The 16,423-nt window shown below is 39.1% G+C and overlaps 1 protein-coding gene across 2 annotated transcripts in view; it reads right to left on the bottom strand.

Annotated features, from left to right (window-relative positions):
- Positions 1-7,074: 7,074 nt before the first annotated feature.
- Positions 7,075-16,423, bottom strand: part of SBNO1 (strawberry notch homolog 1) — a 58,416-nt gene continuing 49,067 nt past the window's right edge. For both annotated transcript variants that reach the window (XM_063086549.1, XM_063086550.1), the window contains exons 29-32: positions 13,049-13,186; positions 11,714-11,790; positions 9,879-10,072; positions 7,075-8,601 (exon numbers count right to left, since the gene is read on the bottom strand). In XM_063086549.1, coding sequence (XP_062942619.1) covers positions 8,459-8,601; positions 9,879-10,072; positions 11,714-11,790; positions 13,049-13,186 — 552 coding nt within the window. In that variant the 3' untranslated portion in view covers positions 7,075-8,458. The remainder of the gene's footprint in view (positions 8,602-9,878; positions 10,073-11,713; positions 11,791-13,048; positions 13,187-16,423) is intronic.

Genomic DNA, 16,423 nt, shown 5'->3' with positions numbered 1-16,423 from the left:
TGGACTCACTCTATGAACTTTAGTCTCTCATTCCTTATTCAAATAAATACGCAATTTATTAAAGTTATACATTTAAAAGCCTAAGTTTCCTTTCAATCTTTAAGCTCAATTTACAAATATTTTAGTCAAATATCAGCTAAAGCTTAAAATACTCCTTTCCTTTTTCACTTGTCCTTCAATTAACGTTCAGCTATCTCATATAACTCCCCTAAACAGACTTGGTTATAGCGAGGTGTTATAACACCTCAAGGGTTTGGATCACTGTACCGACCAGACGCCAAAAAAAAAAAAAAAATTCCCCTAAACATTAACACCATTTACAGACTTGATTAAATTCCATATGCATTTCAAGCTATAAATTGAATATGATTCTCTCAAGCATTTCAGACACAAGAGAAACTCATGAACAAGCCATATTCTAAACCTTGGTAAAGATCCACCCTTGCGTTCTGATATTTCTACAGAGGTGCTGGCCAGCAGCACCCATGCCTAGCCCCCACACACGACCTGATGCTGACCCCACCCCTTGCTGGCTCCGTGACCTCTGTGCCTATCTCATCTGTAAAGTGAGGGTGACAGTACTTACATTTCATAGGGATGCCGTGAGGACTTAATTTCTCTAGCAATGAGCCCCAGAGCTCAGTATGAGCACACAATGTCACACTCCCTTCTGTCCAATCCACTCGTACCCCCGAGGCCCTAAGCACTGGCTTTTCTGCAGCTCCTTTGAGGCATCTGGCATTCTGGTATCAGCTCCAAGGTCTGCCATCTTCTTAAGATACCAAAGTTCTGCCATCTCCTTAAGGTCCCCCCACTCCCAGGCACTCGTAGCATTCCTAAGGTTTTTTTCCTAACTTCCATGACTACCAGAAATCTTACCTGCTCACTTGCTTACTGTCAGCACTTCTAGAATGATGGCCTGTGAGTAATCACTACTGGAAATTGCATGTGGCCCAATGCTGGACACACCACAGGTGCTTAATAAACACTTACAGAATAAATATTAAACAAGGGCATTAATTCCACAATAACTAGAAACTAAAAAGACTTTCATAGCTGATAAGCCAAGTAACTTCATCTGAAAACTAGGGAAGGATTGGGCCAGCGCCGTGGCTCACTCGGGAGAGTGTGGTGCTGATAACACCAAGGCCACAGGTTTGGATCCCTATATAGGGATGGAAGGTATGCTCACTGGCTGAGTGTGGTGCTGACACCACCAAGTCAAGGGTTAAGATCCCCTTACCGGTCATCTTTATTTATTTATTTATTTATTTATATTTATTTATTTATTTTTTTAAAAGATGACCGGTAAGGGGATCTTAATCCTTGACTTGGTGTTGTGAGCACCACGCTCAGCCAGTGAGCGAACCAGCCATCCGTATATGGGATCCGAACCCGGGGCCTTGGTGTTATCAGCACCGCACTCTCCCGAGTGAGCCACGGGCCGGCCCACCGGTCATCTTTAAAAAAAAAAAAAAAAAACAGGGAAAGATTGAGGACTAAGTAAATGAATACAGAAAGCACTCAACAGCAAATGGCACACAGTAAGTGCTCAATATATATGCCATGACTGTGTTGACACTAGTTTGTGATTTTTTTCATAAGCAGAGCTCAAATTCTGGACTCACACACTGGACGGTTGCCATGAGCCACACTCAGCACCATGAACAGACGCTAACTACGGACCCTGCGACTCCTCGTCCCCCAGCACTTGTGGCTGCCCTGAGCATCTTTCAGGGAAGATACACAGGGAGTGGAGTCTTGGAACCAGTGTAGGTAAGTGACAGAACCACAGCCCAGGCCTACAGCGATAACTGAAGCTGGCAGGGATCTGTGGGGCCACAAGCCCACTTTCTGCTCCGCAAAGTGCTGGGCTCCATCTTGTCCACACCGTGAGAAGTCCTGTATAATTCATTTTAAATACGGTGCCAACACAAGAAGTCTTTCCTAGAGCAAAGAAACCTCTAGGTGAGGGTGGTGGCACTGATACAACTCACCAGGTGCTCTAAAACCAGACAAAGAAGAAGCACAAAGAGAGAAGCATATTTATTTATTTTAATTTATTTAAGAATCTTACAAAAACGAAAAAACAAAAACAAAAAACGCAACAACAAAAAAACTAAATACAGAATTTGTTACGCTTCATGGTTGATCACTTTTACTTGCAAGAGTAAGCCTTGCTAAGTGCAGCCAATACATTCTTATTCCATGAGACCAATTGTTTAAGTTACATATCAAAATGGTTGGAACAGTCAGTTCTGGACACCTGGTACTGTACCCCACGAAAGGCTGAAGGAAGCAGTGCAGTATCACTAGGAACAGTGCGTACCCTTCAAACACTGACGAACACTCCAAAACAGAGTAGCAATATAAAAAGGGAGATTTAAAAAAAGAGAACAAAATAAAAAGTTTACATCCACCTTTGTTTCAAATTGTCTTTGGGTTCCATCAGGTGTTGTCTCATGATGCACCATGTCAGACTTGTAAAGGAGGAAGATCTATGCCTACATATAAAAGTATCCTTTGCTCAGAGGAGGTAGAACCTGGCAAAAGTTTTATTGCAAAGATACCACGTACCTCTTCCCACCTCTCATGGTTGATGGTAGATACAAGTGGTTATTGAAAAATAATCAGTAGTTTGCAAATTCAGTATAAACCATGAATAGGATGATTTTTTTCTCATAGTGGTGAGACTGCCATGTGCTGCGTAGGAAAAAAGCTCTCCCTGCCCCATAAAGTGGAAGTCAGGGAGAGGGCTCAAGCTTCTTTATCCTCTTCAGTGCCACAAATACTGTCATAGAAAAAGGCCCTCAGTGTCCGCTGGCCAGAAATGTCTGCTCAGCTCAGGTACAAGTGGGCCTCAGAGCAAGGTGCTGGGTTAGAAGTCAGCAGTGGAAACGCCAGGTGAGCTCTCACCAAGGCTCCTGCGGGCTGATCTTCAGCCCAGAGGAGGCCAAAATTGCAAGCATCAGAAAGACCCGACTTTCCCCGGCTTCATCCCTTGCTCGACTCTGCACTCAAGAGTAGTCTTAGCTTAACTGGGCCCTGCCACATTGCTGCAGCTGAGATGGCCGCTGCTGCAAATCACACAGCCCAACTATTCCAAGGCATCAAGAGGAAGAAAGCTGGGCAAGGAGGTCTGAACAGGGGATTCACGCTGGAGGCCATCCATCTGTGACAGGCCCCAATTCATGACAAGTTTAGCTCCCAGGACTTATCCAAATACAGACAACTTTTAAATTTTCAACAAGTCTACCAAGTTGAAAAGTAATGAATGAAACTTGTACATGAATGAAAAGCCCAAGAAATGCTCACAGTAATCACTCCTGAAAGTTACAGAGAAACATTTTCTTAAAGGTGAAAAATCTTTAAATAAAAACCCTATGTTCACCTCCTTGGTGATGATTACCACCATTTTCATGGACCACCCCAGGGTCTTACCTACTGCCAACACTAATCATTAAGAATGCCTTACTCCAGCTCAGCTCTTAGGTTTATGGCTGATCTAGTCAAGATCAATCCACCAATACAAGGGAGGTGTGCAGCAGCTCAGGGGATCCTGCTGGCCAGTCCTTCACCAGTTGACTGCCTGTGTTACCCTCTAGCTCGGGGTCAACCAATGCACTAAAGGCTGGTGGGAGCCTCCAAAGCAGTTTTGTTGCTTTCTTTTGGAGGACAATTGCTCCTTAATGTACATCCTCTAAACTCACCTGTCAGTAACGTACTAGGGCTTGTATCCCACCTGTTATAAATATCCTCAGCAGGTTATAACAGAAGCAGACTACCTGTGTTCATATCAAAATAATTTCTGATTATTATCTGTAGGTTAAAAGTATAGGCCCAACTTCTCAAATAAACAAAGGAAATTTGCAGCAGCAGCAGGCCATAAGCCATTGTTTCAAAATCTGCAAGATTTTCCTGTCTGGTGGAAAGTCAAAGATGAGGAGTTTGGTGCAGGCCTAAAAAACTGCAAGGGTAGGAACAAGTCGGGTTTACTGAAGAGCTGAGTTAGATCCCAAATGCACTGAAGAAGTTAGAGGAGCTTAAAGGTAGTCTTGGGAAGCAACTTTTTTATGTGAAAACATCAGGCTCACTATAGCTTCCAAAGAACAACATCAATGAGCATAATCAGTCACATAATGACAGTATCAGAAATGGCACTCAAGTGCATTCCCCAAATACAATGCATTGCACACAGTAAAAATTGTAATAAAATGCAGAACAGTCAGGATGTTGAAAAATATTAACACAAAACAGACAGGAAGACTATAGCAAAGATGCAAAACTTAATTCTAAAATATAGAAATTAATTCAACTAAGAAGTTTTTCATACTTTTCTAAATAAAAAAAAAGTAATAAGATGCCCCATATGGGAAATCAAATGAATAAATAGGACTGAAGAGGGAAAAGGAAAAAACAAGTGGGTAGGGTGCCAATTTACAAGAAATATTTACATTCAGAATTCAAAAGAACTCAACATTTCTATATATACACATTTATGTACATATATAAGTACAGCATAAAATTAGAAGGTAGATTTTGGATTTTACAAGTACTCAGAAAAAAAATTGCTAGCTAGAGTTGCAGGTATCTCTACCTGTGTTTCTATCACTTAAAAGACATTGTGTTTGTATTAGACAATGGGTACCCAATGAAGAATTCTTTTGCAAATGGTTTTTGTTCTCAGCTGTAGTCATGACATGGAATGCTTGCTACATTTCAGCAGCCAAGTGTGCACATGCGCATGTGCATGGGTGTGGTGTTAGCCAGGGAGACCACAGACACAAGGAAGGGTGGTCAACAAATGCCCATCATCACAGTGGTTGCCTTTGCCACTGGGATGCCTGAACTAACCAAACGTTTGTTAACTGGATCCCAGCCTAATAGCAGCTCTTATGTAGTACCATTCTTAAGAGCTGCCAAATATTGCTCAGGTACATTTTTAACATGAAAGTACTTGGATAGGAACCTTCCTCTTAATCTCTTATCAAGAGAAGGACCCAAGGGGAACTTCTGCCCCTACCCTCACAAAATGATATATAGCACTCATTTCTAATCTATTCCTCTTTTCACTCATGCTAAAATGGAAAGTGAAGAGGAGAGGCGAGAAGGCTCCCATGACACAACTGCAAATGCTGTCCCGGTACCCTTTATTCTCCTGCCTGTTATCTGTCCTCATAGCATCACCTGGAGACCAGTAAACGAATGCCCCAGAAGCTACAGCCAGAAAATTGTGGCTCTAAAATATTGTTTCCCTGGAGCTTGGTAATCTAGAAATTTTACCTCTCCAGATAAGCAAACTAAAACTAACAGGTTTATTGTTGCAACTCAAAAAGGTTTCTCAAATGCTAATTAACTGAGTTAGAATAAATATATATATACATACACACACTACTGCGTTGCTTTGGATGCAGGTTCTTGCTAATTTATATATACATGTAAAGAGAAGAAATTGAAGAGTGTATCTGCAATTTAGCAGCAAAAGGAGAAAACTGCTTATCTACTTTTGATCAAGTTGTATTTAAATACATTAATACTTTTATCAATAAAATTGATAGCATTTTTGATTACTGATAGCATATTTGGATAATCCCACTAAACTGCAGATAGAGATCTTATAGTATAGAGGTTGCTAAATTAGAACACTAATTCCCCCAGAGATAACATCTGAGCAGCTCTGGACTCAGGAAGTGGTTTTCAGTACAAATCACACTGTAAACTCTGAAAACACTAACATGATTTCCAATCAAATCTTTGTGCTCAGAGCCATATTGCTAAAAAGGGAGGAAAGGCATTACAGAGGCCAAATGGACTCCCATTGGGTTAAACAAGGCCTCTGCTTTCAGATCCAGCAGTAAACGGACCTATTTTACAGAAGTTAACTGTTGCGAAGACTTGATTTTTGACAGCAGGACCTTCCCCATGGTGGCTGACCTAAACTTGCTGACTTTTGTAAGGGCACAGTGTAAAGGTCAGATGGCCACCTCCAGAAGGCGTAGATGCTAACCTCTGGGTGTCACATGTGTACACATGATGAGTGTGGGCATGTGGCACCTCAGCTCCCATCCATCCACACTGGTTGCCCTTCTGAGGTTTGCTTTGAGAGGGCTTTCAGAGGCCTTATTTCCAGACCTTTTTTTTTTTTTTTAAATAATAAACAGACAAAAAAAAGCTGTTCTACAAAGAACAGAACATACGTAGTTGCCTCTGTACCAAGATGGCTATTGCAAGAGCAAACATTAAACCATGAACTAGCACAGGGGAGGGGGGCGGTAATTAACTTCATGCTAAAGAATCCTCATACTGTTGCTGCTTTGAAAACACTATAAAAGACCATAACCTGCTAAAAGAAAAAAGATACCCTCACACACGGAAAGGGGAGCTGGGCTAACAGCCTATGAGAGAATATCTTTCCCAGCTTGTCATTTTGTCTCACTGGAGGGAGGGTTTGTTACGCTTCCCTTCCACACCTCTACCAATTTCACCTTAGTATGCTGATGGAAGCTGACAGACTGCTGGTTTAAAAATAGAAACACTAAGGGGGAAGTTTTGCTAAAGGTGGGGACAATTCTGCTCTTGGCTGCTAGTTAGGTCTAGTGGCCCTAACAAGGGATACCAGTTGATATTCACAGGGATCACTGCCTGAGACATATGGATTGGACTGAGGATAAAAGTTGCATCCACTGGGCAAAACGTGCCAAAAACAGAAACTACTCTCAATTTGTTCTTTTAGGCACCAAGAATAAATATAAATAAATCCAAAGATAACTTATGGTAAACCTGACATAACCAAACTCAGGCTTAAAGAAACACAAGAAGATGAAAGCCCTAAGCTTTCCATCAGGTTTCTATCCTTAACATACATCTCACCCAATTCTGCGAGAAGTTTAGAAAGTTACAAAGGGAATAATTCAACCTGAAAAACATTCCTCAATACCAATTCAAATTTTAGGGGTAGGTTTTAAGCCAAACTATAAGGCTATTTGTAATGCTGAGGCAACACGCGAGTTATGCAGAGTCCCCATCACAGACTACTTCTGAAGGTCACCAGTGAGGGCCTAAACAAGAGTCCACTTCTTGTTAGTATAATAACTTTTTATTTGACATCTACAAGATTTTGGTATCTTGCAGCTTTTGACCAGGTTTATACAATCTCAATCTTTCAATAGTGCAACCTGTGCAAGCAAAAAAAAAAAAGGAAAGAAAGAAATAAAAGGAAACAAAGAGACCAATTGTCCCCTCACTTGTTTTTATAAACATCTATTATAGGCAAAACAAAACTTACCCATATTATATAGATAAGTGTCTATTCACATTTGTACATTACCATTTTTAACAGCTTGAGATAAACTCTACAATGTCTTACAACACATTAAACAATATTCAAGTTACTGGGTAACGATAATAACAAAAAAAAACATACAGCAGAAACCTCAAGTGTTTCCTCATTGTCTAAGTTTACAACTCAAGTATGGTTTCCTTTTTATGAGTGACAAAGCAAATTAAGATAAATTTAAGTAAAAAAAAGATTGAAAGATGGAAGCCAATTTGTACTTCTTTCTAAAACTATTTTTAAATTAAAGAAAATATTAAGAAAAAAGGCTTATAGCCATTTTTGCAGCACAAATTAGGAATACCATTAATACATTAAAATTAACTTTTAAGAGTTTGATCACAAAAAAGTATGTACTCATTACCTTGATGAGAAAGAAACCTGGGGCAAGGAGAAGAACTGGAGATTGGGGGATGGGAGCCAGGGTTGGCAGGGTTAGAAGCAATACCCAGGTATAAACACTATAAAAATGCAATAACCAATGCTGTACACCTACAAATGTTTCTCTCCATTACTTGACTTCTGTGTTAATCTTGTTTACGCATGCTTTCAAAGACATGCACTGTCAGAACAAAACTATAAAAGAACCTGAATGCATGATATGCAACCTTTCATTTCATGCTTTAATAAACGTATTGTTTAAGTTGAAAAAAGAAACCAATATATATTTTCTATATTTATAGACTCAAAACACATGCATCCGGGGATAACTCCCACAGCAATGGCATGGATGTACTGCGTTAACCCTGAGCACTGTAGAACATAAAAGTAAAGCCAGTTTGGGAAATTCCAAGCATTTTAAACCAACTGTGGTTTGTAGCCTTTAACAAACTCACAAACAGACTAACATACACACACACAAGCACACATACCCCCTCTGCTCACCCAAAGTAATAACACATGGGAAGTACTGGGGAAAAGGAAAGACACATGTACCACCATCAGTACTGCTGATTTTCAGTTTTGCTATCTATTCCAGGTTTGTCCTTACTCCCCCAAAAATTAACTAGAGGGAGCAAAACTGAAAAAAATATATAATTCTTTGGAAACTGTCCCTGATTTTTTATGCAAACAATATGCTTCAACAGCATTTCAGATACATCCATGTTGAAACTTGTCTGTTCTCTATGCATTGCTCAAGTTGGTGATGCTCTGCGGGTGATGCTGCTGCCACAGCTGTTTTTGCTGGACTGCAAGCTGTTGAGACTGGTCTGAAGTTGACAGGAGATTTACAAGAGGAGACACACAATTTGCTGGAATGATCAAGCCTGTAATAAGTAATAAGAATTTATACTGTTGGGTCCAGTAGAAACCATAGTATACTTTACAGCTTCACATCAGATTCCAAATTAGTCATAATATTACACATAATGAACAAAAACTTCACACAAAAATTAAATGAGTACCTAGTAACTGAAATGGCCCCTTGAGATACAACCTGACTCTTCAGCAGTGTTTCCTACAAATGCCCAAGCGCATACATGTGTCTAGTGTAACACCATCTTCTCATTGGAGGAACACAAAGTCAGTATAGTACTTTTCTATCTACTATCTTTGCAACTCCACAAACATATGCAAATACCACCTTCTTTGCCACCAATACACCAAAAAGATTACAGAACAGGAGCTGGAAATTCAAATGCTTACTGAGGCAAGTAACTTTGAAGTGGGCACAGAGCCAGATTTTTATATGAAGCTTCTTGATTTTTAAATGTTGTCAACTAGGGCCGGCCCGTGGCTCACTCGGGAGAGTGTGGTGCTGATAACACCAGGGCCACGGATTCGGATCCCATATAGGGATGGCCGGTTAGCTCACTGGCTGAGCGTGGTGCTGACAACACCAAGCCAAGGTGTTTTTAAGATCCCCTTACCAGTCATCTTTAAAATAAATAAATAAATAAATAAAATAAGTAAATAAAAATAAATGTTGTCAACTAACTCAAATGAAAACTTGCAACAATCAAAAATACTTGAGGGTAAAAAAAAGTTCCTAGACTGACTTTGGCCCATAGGTTGCTGATTTTGTAACCCATGATACAGAGAAAGTCTGCTATAAATGAAACCAAGACAGGCAAATAGATAGAGTGCTACAATAACTGGCCTGGCTCCTCGGATGCCGGTAGTAGAACAAATGGTGGGAACAGCTAGCTTGGTTTGCCCTTGCTCTCCGCAGGACACTGAGCCATCCTCTGTGCACAGTGGCTTTGAGTTCCAGTCTCAAGCTGGCTCAATGGAGGATCCTAGGCAAGAGGCTGAGCTGTCTTCACACCACGGGGCCCATACAGATAGTAAGCATAAGGAAAGGGAGCAAGAGTAGCTGAGAGAAGTATTAAAGAGATGACCAAACTGTAACTTCAGCCACAATAATGTCGGTTCAAAGGCTTAACTTCTGTTCAACTATGTAAGAACATAAAGCAAGATCCACACCCATTACTGGAATAGATGTTAGGTGCATCTGGAATAGATCTAAGATGTTAGAAGGAAAGTAAGAAAAAGCCAGGATCTGACTTTTTTCTGCAACTCAAACCAGAAAAAAATTACTCACCTACAATCCGTTGTCCATCTTCTGTTCTTAGCCGAACTATCTGCATTTTCACATTTGTACCACTGACAGACGCTAGAACACCCTCAACTTTTGTCCAGACACTCAGTACTGAACCACATAATACATAATATGTGCGGCATCGAAGACCTATCTCACAAACTAATCCCAAGCTTGCTTTTTTGCAATTGCCACGCCTAGGAGAGACAGGGAAGAAAAAAATATGTATGGATATATACATATACACACACAAAAAAACACACATTCATAAAAAGTTTGCAAGGCTTATCCGAATTTCAAATGAAAAACGTTCTAGCATTATTTGCCATTACTGTTTCTTAGATTACAATCCTTTTGGATTATCCTTTCCAATTTAAGGTGTCACTACTGATTTCTAAAACTACACTTATTTTGGGGACCTGCCTCATATAAAAGGGCTGATTTACTAGTTTTGATTCCATTTAAGAATTCTAGCCATTTTAATATCCATTATCTTACTGGAGTAATGCAAGCTTATAAATTGATCCTGCCCATTATTTCTTTTTTTTTTTTTTGGTCTTTTTTTTGTGACCGGCACTCAGCCAGTGAGTGCACCGGTCATTCCTATATAGGATCTGAACCCACGGCGGGAGCGTTGCCGCGCTCCCAGCGCCACACTCTCCCGAGTGCGCCACAGGCTCGGCCCTCCATTATTTCTGTTAATATTAAACCACCGACACATTATTCTAGATCAGATTAATGGGAAAGGCCTCAGCAACAAAAAAGAGAGAGCGAGAGAGTACAGTATATGTATATTTAAGAACTGAGAAAAAGGAAGACACACCAATATCTCATGGTTAAAATTATCTTCACAATTCAATAAAAATGTGTTTATGGTTAGCATTAATTCAAGACATTTAATTCACAGTGTGAAACATACAGGTAGTATAAGGCACTTTTCTTGCTATAACTCAAAGAAAATGTTTTAGAGGACTTTTGTAGGTTAACTTTTAAAACATTTTATTTTAAACATGTTTCCTCATTTCCAACAGCATTAATTGACTCTTAAAATGAAATAAAAAGCACTGCTCGCATCAAAATAAATAATGAATCCAAAAAACCTCAAGCTAGAATTCAGACTCCTTTTCATAAAGTGGGCCAGATATTGCAAGACCATTAACTATTTAGTGGGTGAGAAAACACTGAAGAGAGAACTGCGATCTGCAGAGTATTAAAATACTCGATACAAGGCCCTGGAGTGAACTCTGTAAGGGGTGAGCTGGGGAGCATGGCAGGACCAGCTCCAGGACTCAAAAACGTCAAGTTTTCTCATGCTGTGCTGCTACTTTAGGCATCTTCCTGTTTCCTTCGAAGTTCCCCAGATACATGGGACACCAGTAAAGCCTTTGTAAAAAAAAAAAAAAAAGAGGAAGGAAGAAATGAAGGAAGAGAAAAATCAAGTTCTAATACCAGGGATGACAATTAAATGTACGCTGCCAGAGAACAGTTGGCTGGAAATAACAAAGCATCAATGAAAAGCAGTGTCTGGTCCACAAAATTCCAATAATTATTTCTTTTTTTTTTTTTTTTTTCGTGACCGGCGCTCAGCCAGGGAGTGCACCGGTCATTCTTATATAGGATCCGAACCCGCGGCGGGAGCGTCGCCGCGCTGCTAGCGCAGCACGCTACCGAGTGCGCCATGGGCTCAGCCCCCAATAATTATTTCTAATGAAATGAACCATGCCTAATAATAGTTAATCTGTTCATTTACTTGTAAGGGCATGTTGGTAAAAAATGAAAGTGTGTTCAAATCTTGATTACACTTTGGAAAATATGGTGAGAAACATGAAAATACTAACCAGTAAGCATGAGTACAAGTATCTGCAGATGAATTATACTGATCTAACCAGTGCATCAGGGCTTCATCTGAGACTACCTGTAAAAATCAGACAGAAAATTTCATTGAAACAATATTGCTTTAAATAAACTTGTTGCCCAATCTGGTATCTAAGTCCAGAGGGAGCCAACTTAAATCATCTTTATACAGAAAACCTAGCGCGTGCTACTAGCTATTCAAATGCCATTCAAAAAGTTCTGCTGTGATGGTTCCTCCTATGTATTTTCAAACAGCTAGCTTAATCATAACTGTTTTCAAATGAGAATGGCTAAGAATAGTAAAATACTACTACTAATAAAATAAAAACTAATAATAATGTTAGAAAAACATAATAATTTACTGTTTTCTAGAAATCACTGCAAAACATAAATATAGCAGCATGCTCACAATAAAACCAAGACTTGGTGGGAAGGAATTTCAGTCTGTCACATCTCTTTATTAAAAAATTCTAATTTTCGTGGTTTTCACTGGAAGCTTCTTTTATTGACAACATAAGTTGCTTCAATAATCATCTCACAAGTTTCTCAGTGACTGATATCATTAAGATTGGAATACCAGTGTAACAAAACTTGGTATTTAAACAGTAACCAGGGCCAGCCCATGGCTCACTTGGGAGAGTGTGGTGCTGATAACACCAAGGCCATGGGTTCGGATCCCTATATAGGGATGGCCGGTTAGCTCACTTGGGAGAGCGTGGTGCTGACAACACCAAGTCAAGGGTTAAGATCTCCTTACTGGTCATCTTTTTAAAAATAAAAATAAACAAACAAACACACAAACAGTAACCAAATAAGAATATATCACAAAATACCCCCCTAACACCCACAACCAGCCCAGCAATGACCACTGAGCCACAGCAAGAAGGGGCCCCTGGTTCCTGAGCTGGGGTGGTGGGGAGCAAGGGCTTTTGCCTCACTCCCCTGACATCTGCACCCAGCCTGGCAATGACCAAGCCACCACTGGAAGCTCTCTGGTCTTCCCTGTGGGAATGAGAGCGGTGCCACAGGCCTCAATCTCGCCCTTCCTCCTTTGTCCTTCTTCCAATCCATTTCCTTCCCCTTTCCCCTCTTCCCCTCCCTCCCAACTGCTCTGCAACAACATCATAGAAAGTAAAAAAAAAAAAAAAAATTAATTTTAAAAATAAATAAAAATTTTAAAAATAGCAATTGAAAGAAAAAATAAAAAAAGAATAATGTCACAAAATAATTTTATATCTAGACACAGTTGTCCTAAACATAGTTTTAACATACTATAAACAAGAATTCATGTATAGCATAATGTACAAATGAGAAAATACCTTCTTATATTTCTTTTTTAGATCAGCATAGATTTCCAATTTGAGCTGTTTCCCAGTATTTGGTCGATAAACTAAAAAAAGTTTCTTTTTAGGATTCACTTCTTTAACTAAGATGGCTGTTTTCTTGTTGTTCCTTATCTATTACAAAACAAAAAGGGAGAAAATATAAAGATTTAATACTGCACTTTAATACGTTTTTGTACCAGCACATCAGCAAATATAATCTTTTGAAAGACTGTTAACACCAAACAAGTACATAAATATATAACTGCAAGAAAGAAGCACAACTGCTTGTTAAAAAGACTTCAACAAGGCCACACCCAAAAAGCAGTTATTGGATTTTAATTCTGGCTAAAGGTGTAGATTGAAAGTTGTATTAGTCCATTTCTGTTGCTTATAACAGAATACCTGAAACTGTGACTCTATAGTAACTCAGAGTATCACATGGTGAGAATATGGCATGAGCAAGAGAGGGCTAAACTTCTTACTTGCCCTCTTTATAAATGCCATCAGAACCATGCCCATTACTCCGTGAATGGATCAATCTGTTCAGGAGGGCACACTCCTCAAGATCTAATTAATCACCTCTTAAAGGCCCCACCTTTCAAATACCATACTTAGTTTTCCCACCCTCTTAGCACTGTTACTTTGGGGGTCAAGCTTCAATGAGTTTTGGGGGGACATTCAATCCACAGCAAAGGTTACAGTATTCTTTAGAAAGCTATTTGGAATAAGCTTTAAAGCACACATTCAGTACAGACAATTTTGCTTCTTTTGTTCCCTGTATCTGGAATCACAGCCAAACAGCCTCGGAAAGACAAGAAAAAGCAAGTGTAATAAAATGTTAATACAGTAGAATTTAGGTAGTAGGCATTACAGGTGTTCACAATAAGATTCTCTCATCTCTGCTGAATGTTTTAAACTTTTTATAATAAAATGTTGGAAGAAGTATTAAGTTATGATGAAATTCAAGTCCTCCAAGACAATGCCTTGGATGGCCCGCCGGGTCATGGGTGTTGTGAGGGTGAAATGAGAGAGTACAGGACAGTGTTCTGTAAACAGCAAAGCTGCGACAGTGGAATGCCAGAATGCTGAACACACAAATATGGATGTAGACATGGAAGAAAAGGGAGCATTAGAGAAACAATGGGAACTCAGGTATACATTTTTACTTTTTAAAAGGTGGACTTAGAGAATCTTAGGAGGAAGGAGTTATAAAAAGCTCCATATAACTCAAAGAAAAACAAGATTGGGAAATTTGTTTCTACTTTAACGAGAACAGCTTCTAAGCAAAAACCTGTGAAGCAAAATTGAAAAAAAGAGAAAAGTTTCAAAGTAAAGGCAATTTTCCCAGCTCCTCTGCACAATAAATCATTGTTTGCTGAGCTATTAACTGTTTATATTAAGATAATTGTTACAATGATAACAGAAAAAGACTTGATATTCTTCCTTCCTATTCATGGATATTAAAGATCCTTTGTCCTTTACTTATTCAAATGATTTGAAACAAATTATTTGAAACATTGTGTATATAATTACGGCAGTCATAAACAATGGTTAAGGTGAAACTGTATTTTAAATTTTATATCAGTTGATGTGAAACCCTTAAACTTAAATGACAGTGTTTAAGGCATATAATATGATGTCTTGATAGTATCAGGTTAATTAATTATACTTATAGAATAATCACAGTACAGCAGAAATAAAAGTGACACTGTTTTCCTAACAGTAACACATGTTACACATACTGTAAAGCATGTCTGCTCCATGTTGTAGAGATTCAAAGGCAAATAGCTGCACAGTCCTAGAAACATGCCCCTCTAGGGCTATTGTTCCTCATGTCCAGCCACCTGCTGCCATGCAGGATCAAAGAACTACTGTTACCACAACCTCAAGAAAAGATGGAGATCAGGACTTCCATCACAATCTACCAATGGTGAAATTCTGGCAATAATTTCAAATTAAAAACAACAACCAATACCCTATGTGGACTAATCAAAATCACATCTATGGAGGAAATAAATATTTCCAGAACCAGGTCTTCATTTACAGTCAGTCACTCCAAAAATACTTACAAATATAAAGCAAAATGTGGATATACAACCAATGGTATATTACTCAGTCTTTTAAAAAAGGAATAAAGGGCCGGCCCGTGGCTCACTCGGGAGAGTGTGGTGCTGATAACACCAAGGCCCCGGGTTCGGATCCCATATAGGGATGGCCAGTTCGCTCACTGGCTGAGCGTGGTGCTGACAACACCAAGTCAAGGGTTAAGATCCCCTTACCGGTCATCTTTTGAAAAAAAAAAAAAGGAATAAAATTCTGACACAAGCGGTAACATGGACAACCTTAAGAACATTATGCTAAGTGAAACGAGCCAGACATAAAAGGACAGACATAGTAGGATTCCACTCACACGAGGAGCCCAGATAGGCAAATTCATAGAGATAAGGCAGACTAGAGGTTATACCAGGGGCTGGGGGGAGAGGAAATGGGGATTATGACTACATAATCTCTTAAATGGAGATTATGCTTACAGTTTCTGTATGGGATGACCAAAAAGTTTTGGAAATAAGTACTGGTAATTGTTGCACAACACTGTGAATGTAATTAATGCCACTAAATTGCACACTTAAAAGTGGTTAAAATAGCACGTTTTATGTTATATGTATTTTAACACAATTTTTAAAGATAACGTATAGTTAAGTGGGTGAATTGTATGGTATATAAATTAGTTCATCCAGGCTTTGGATCCCCTTACCAGCCAGCTGCCTGACCACACACACACACACACACACACACACACCCCCCCCACACACACACACAATATATGCATATATAATGTCAATAAAGCTGCTAGAAAAAAAACAAGAATTGAAGAATGAAATAAACAATTTAAGATTACCGACCAGTAGCCAGAAAAAAGAAAAAAATAGGCAAAGAAGCTCTAAATATGGATAACAGAAGTCCTAGTAAGGGTGGAACCTCAGAAATAGAATACTAGAAACATTCAAAATAAATATAATTCAGAAAACTTTATAAAATAAAAAAAGATTTGAATCTACTTATTGAGAGATCATATCACAATATCACATACCTGAGAATACTGACTCACAATGAGTAATACCAGAATATACTCTAGTAAAATTAATAAATTTTAAAGAGAAAATCCTTTGGGCACACAGGCAAAAGAACTTCATTGAAAGAAAATTATAATACCATCATACTTTGACAGCAACCCTTCCCCTGAAGAACTGGTAGTAGAACATTTACAATAACCAAGGAAAGAAAATGTGAACCAAAGATTTCACAAATGGTAAAATTGTCTTTCAAGAGCAAACAGCACAAACTTATCAGCATGTAAGAACTCAGGGA

This window comes from Cynocephalus volans, chromosome 2, assembly GCF_027409185.1.
Source record: "Cynocephalus volans isolate mCynVol1 chromosome 2, mCynVol1.pri, whole genome shotgun sequence".
Classification (NCBI taxonomy): domain Eukaryota; kingdom Metazoa; phylum Chordata; class Mammalia; order Dermoptera; family Cynocephalidae; genus Cynocephalus; species Cynocephalus volans.
Note: the sequence above shows the minus strand (reverse complement) of the source record. Positions and strands in the feature narration are given on the sequence as shown.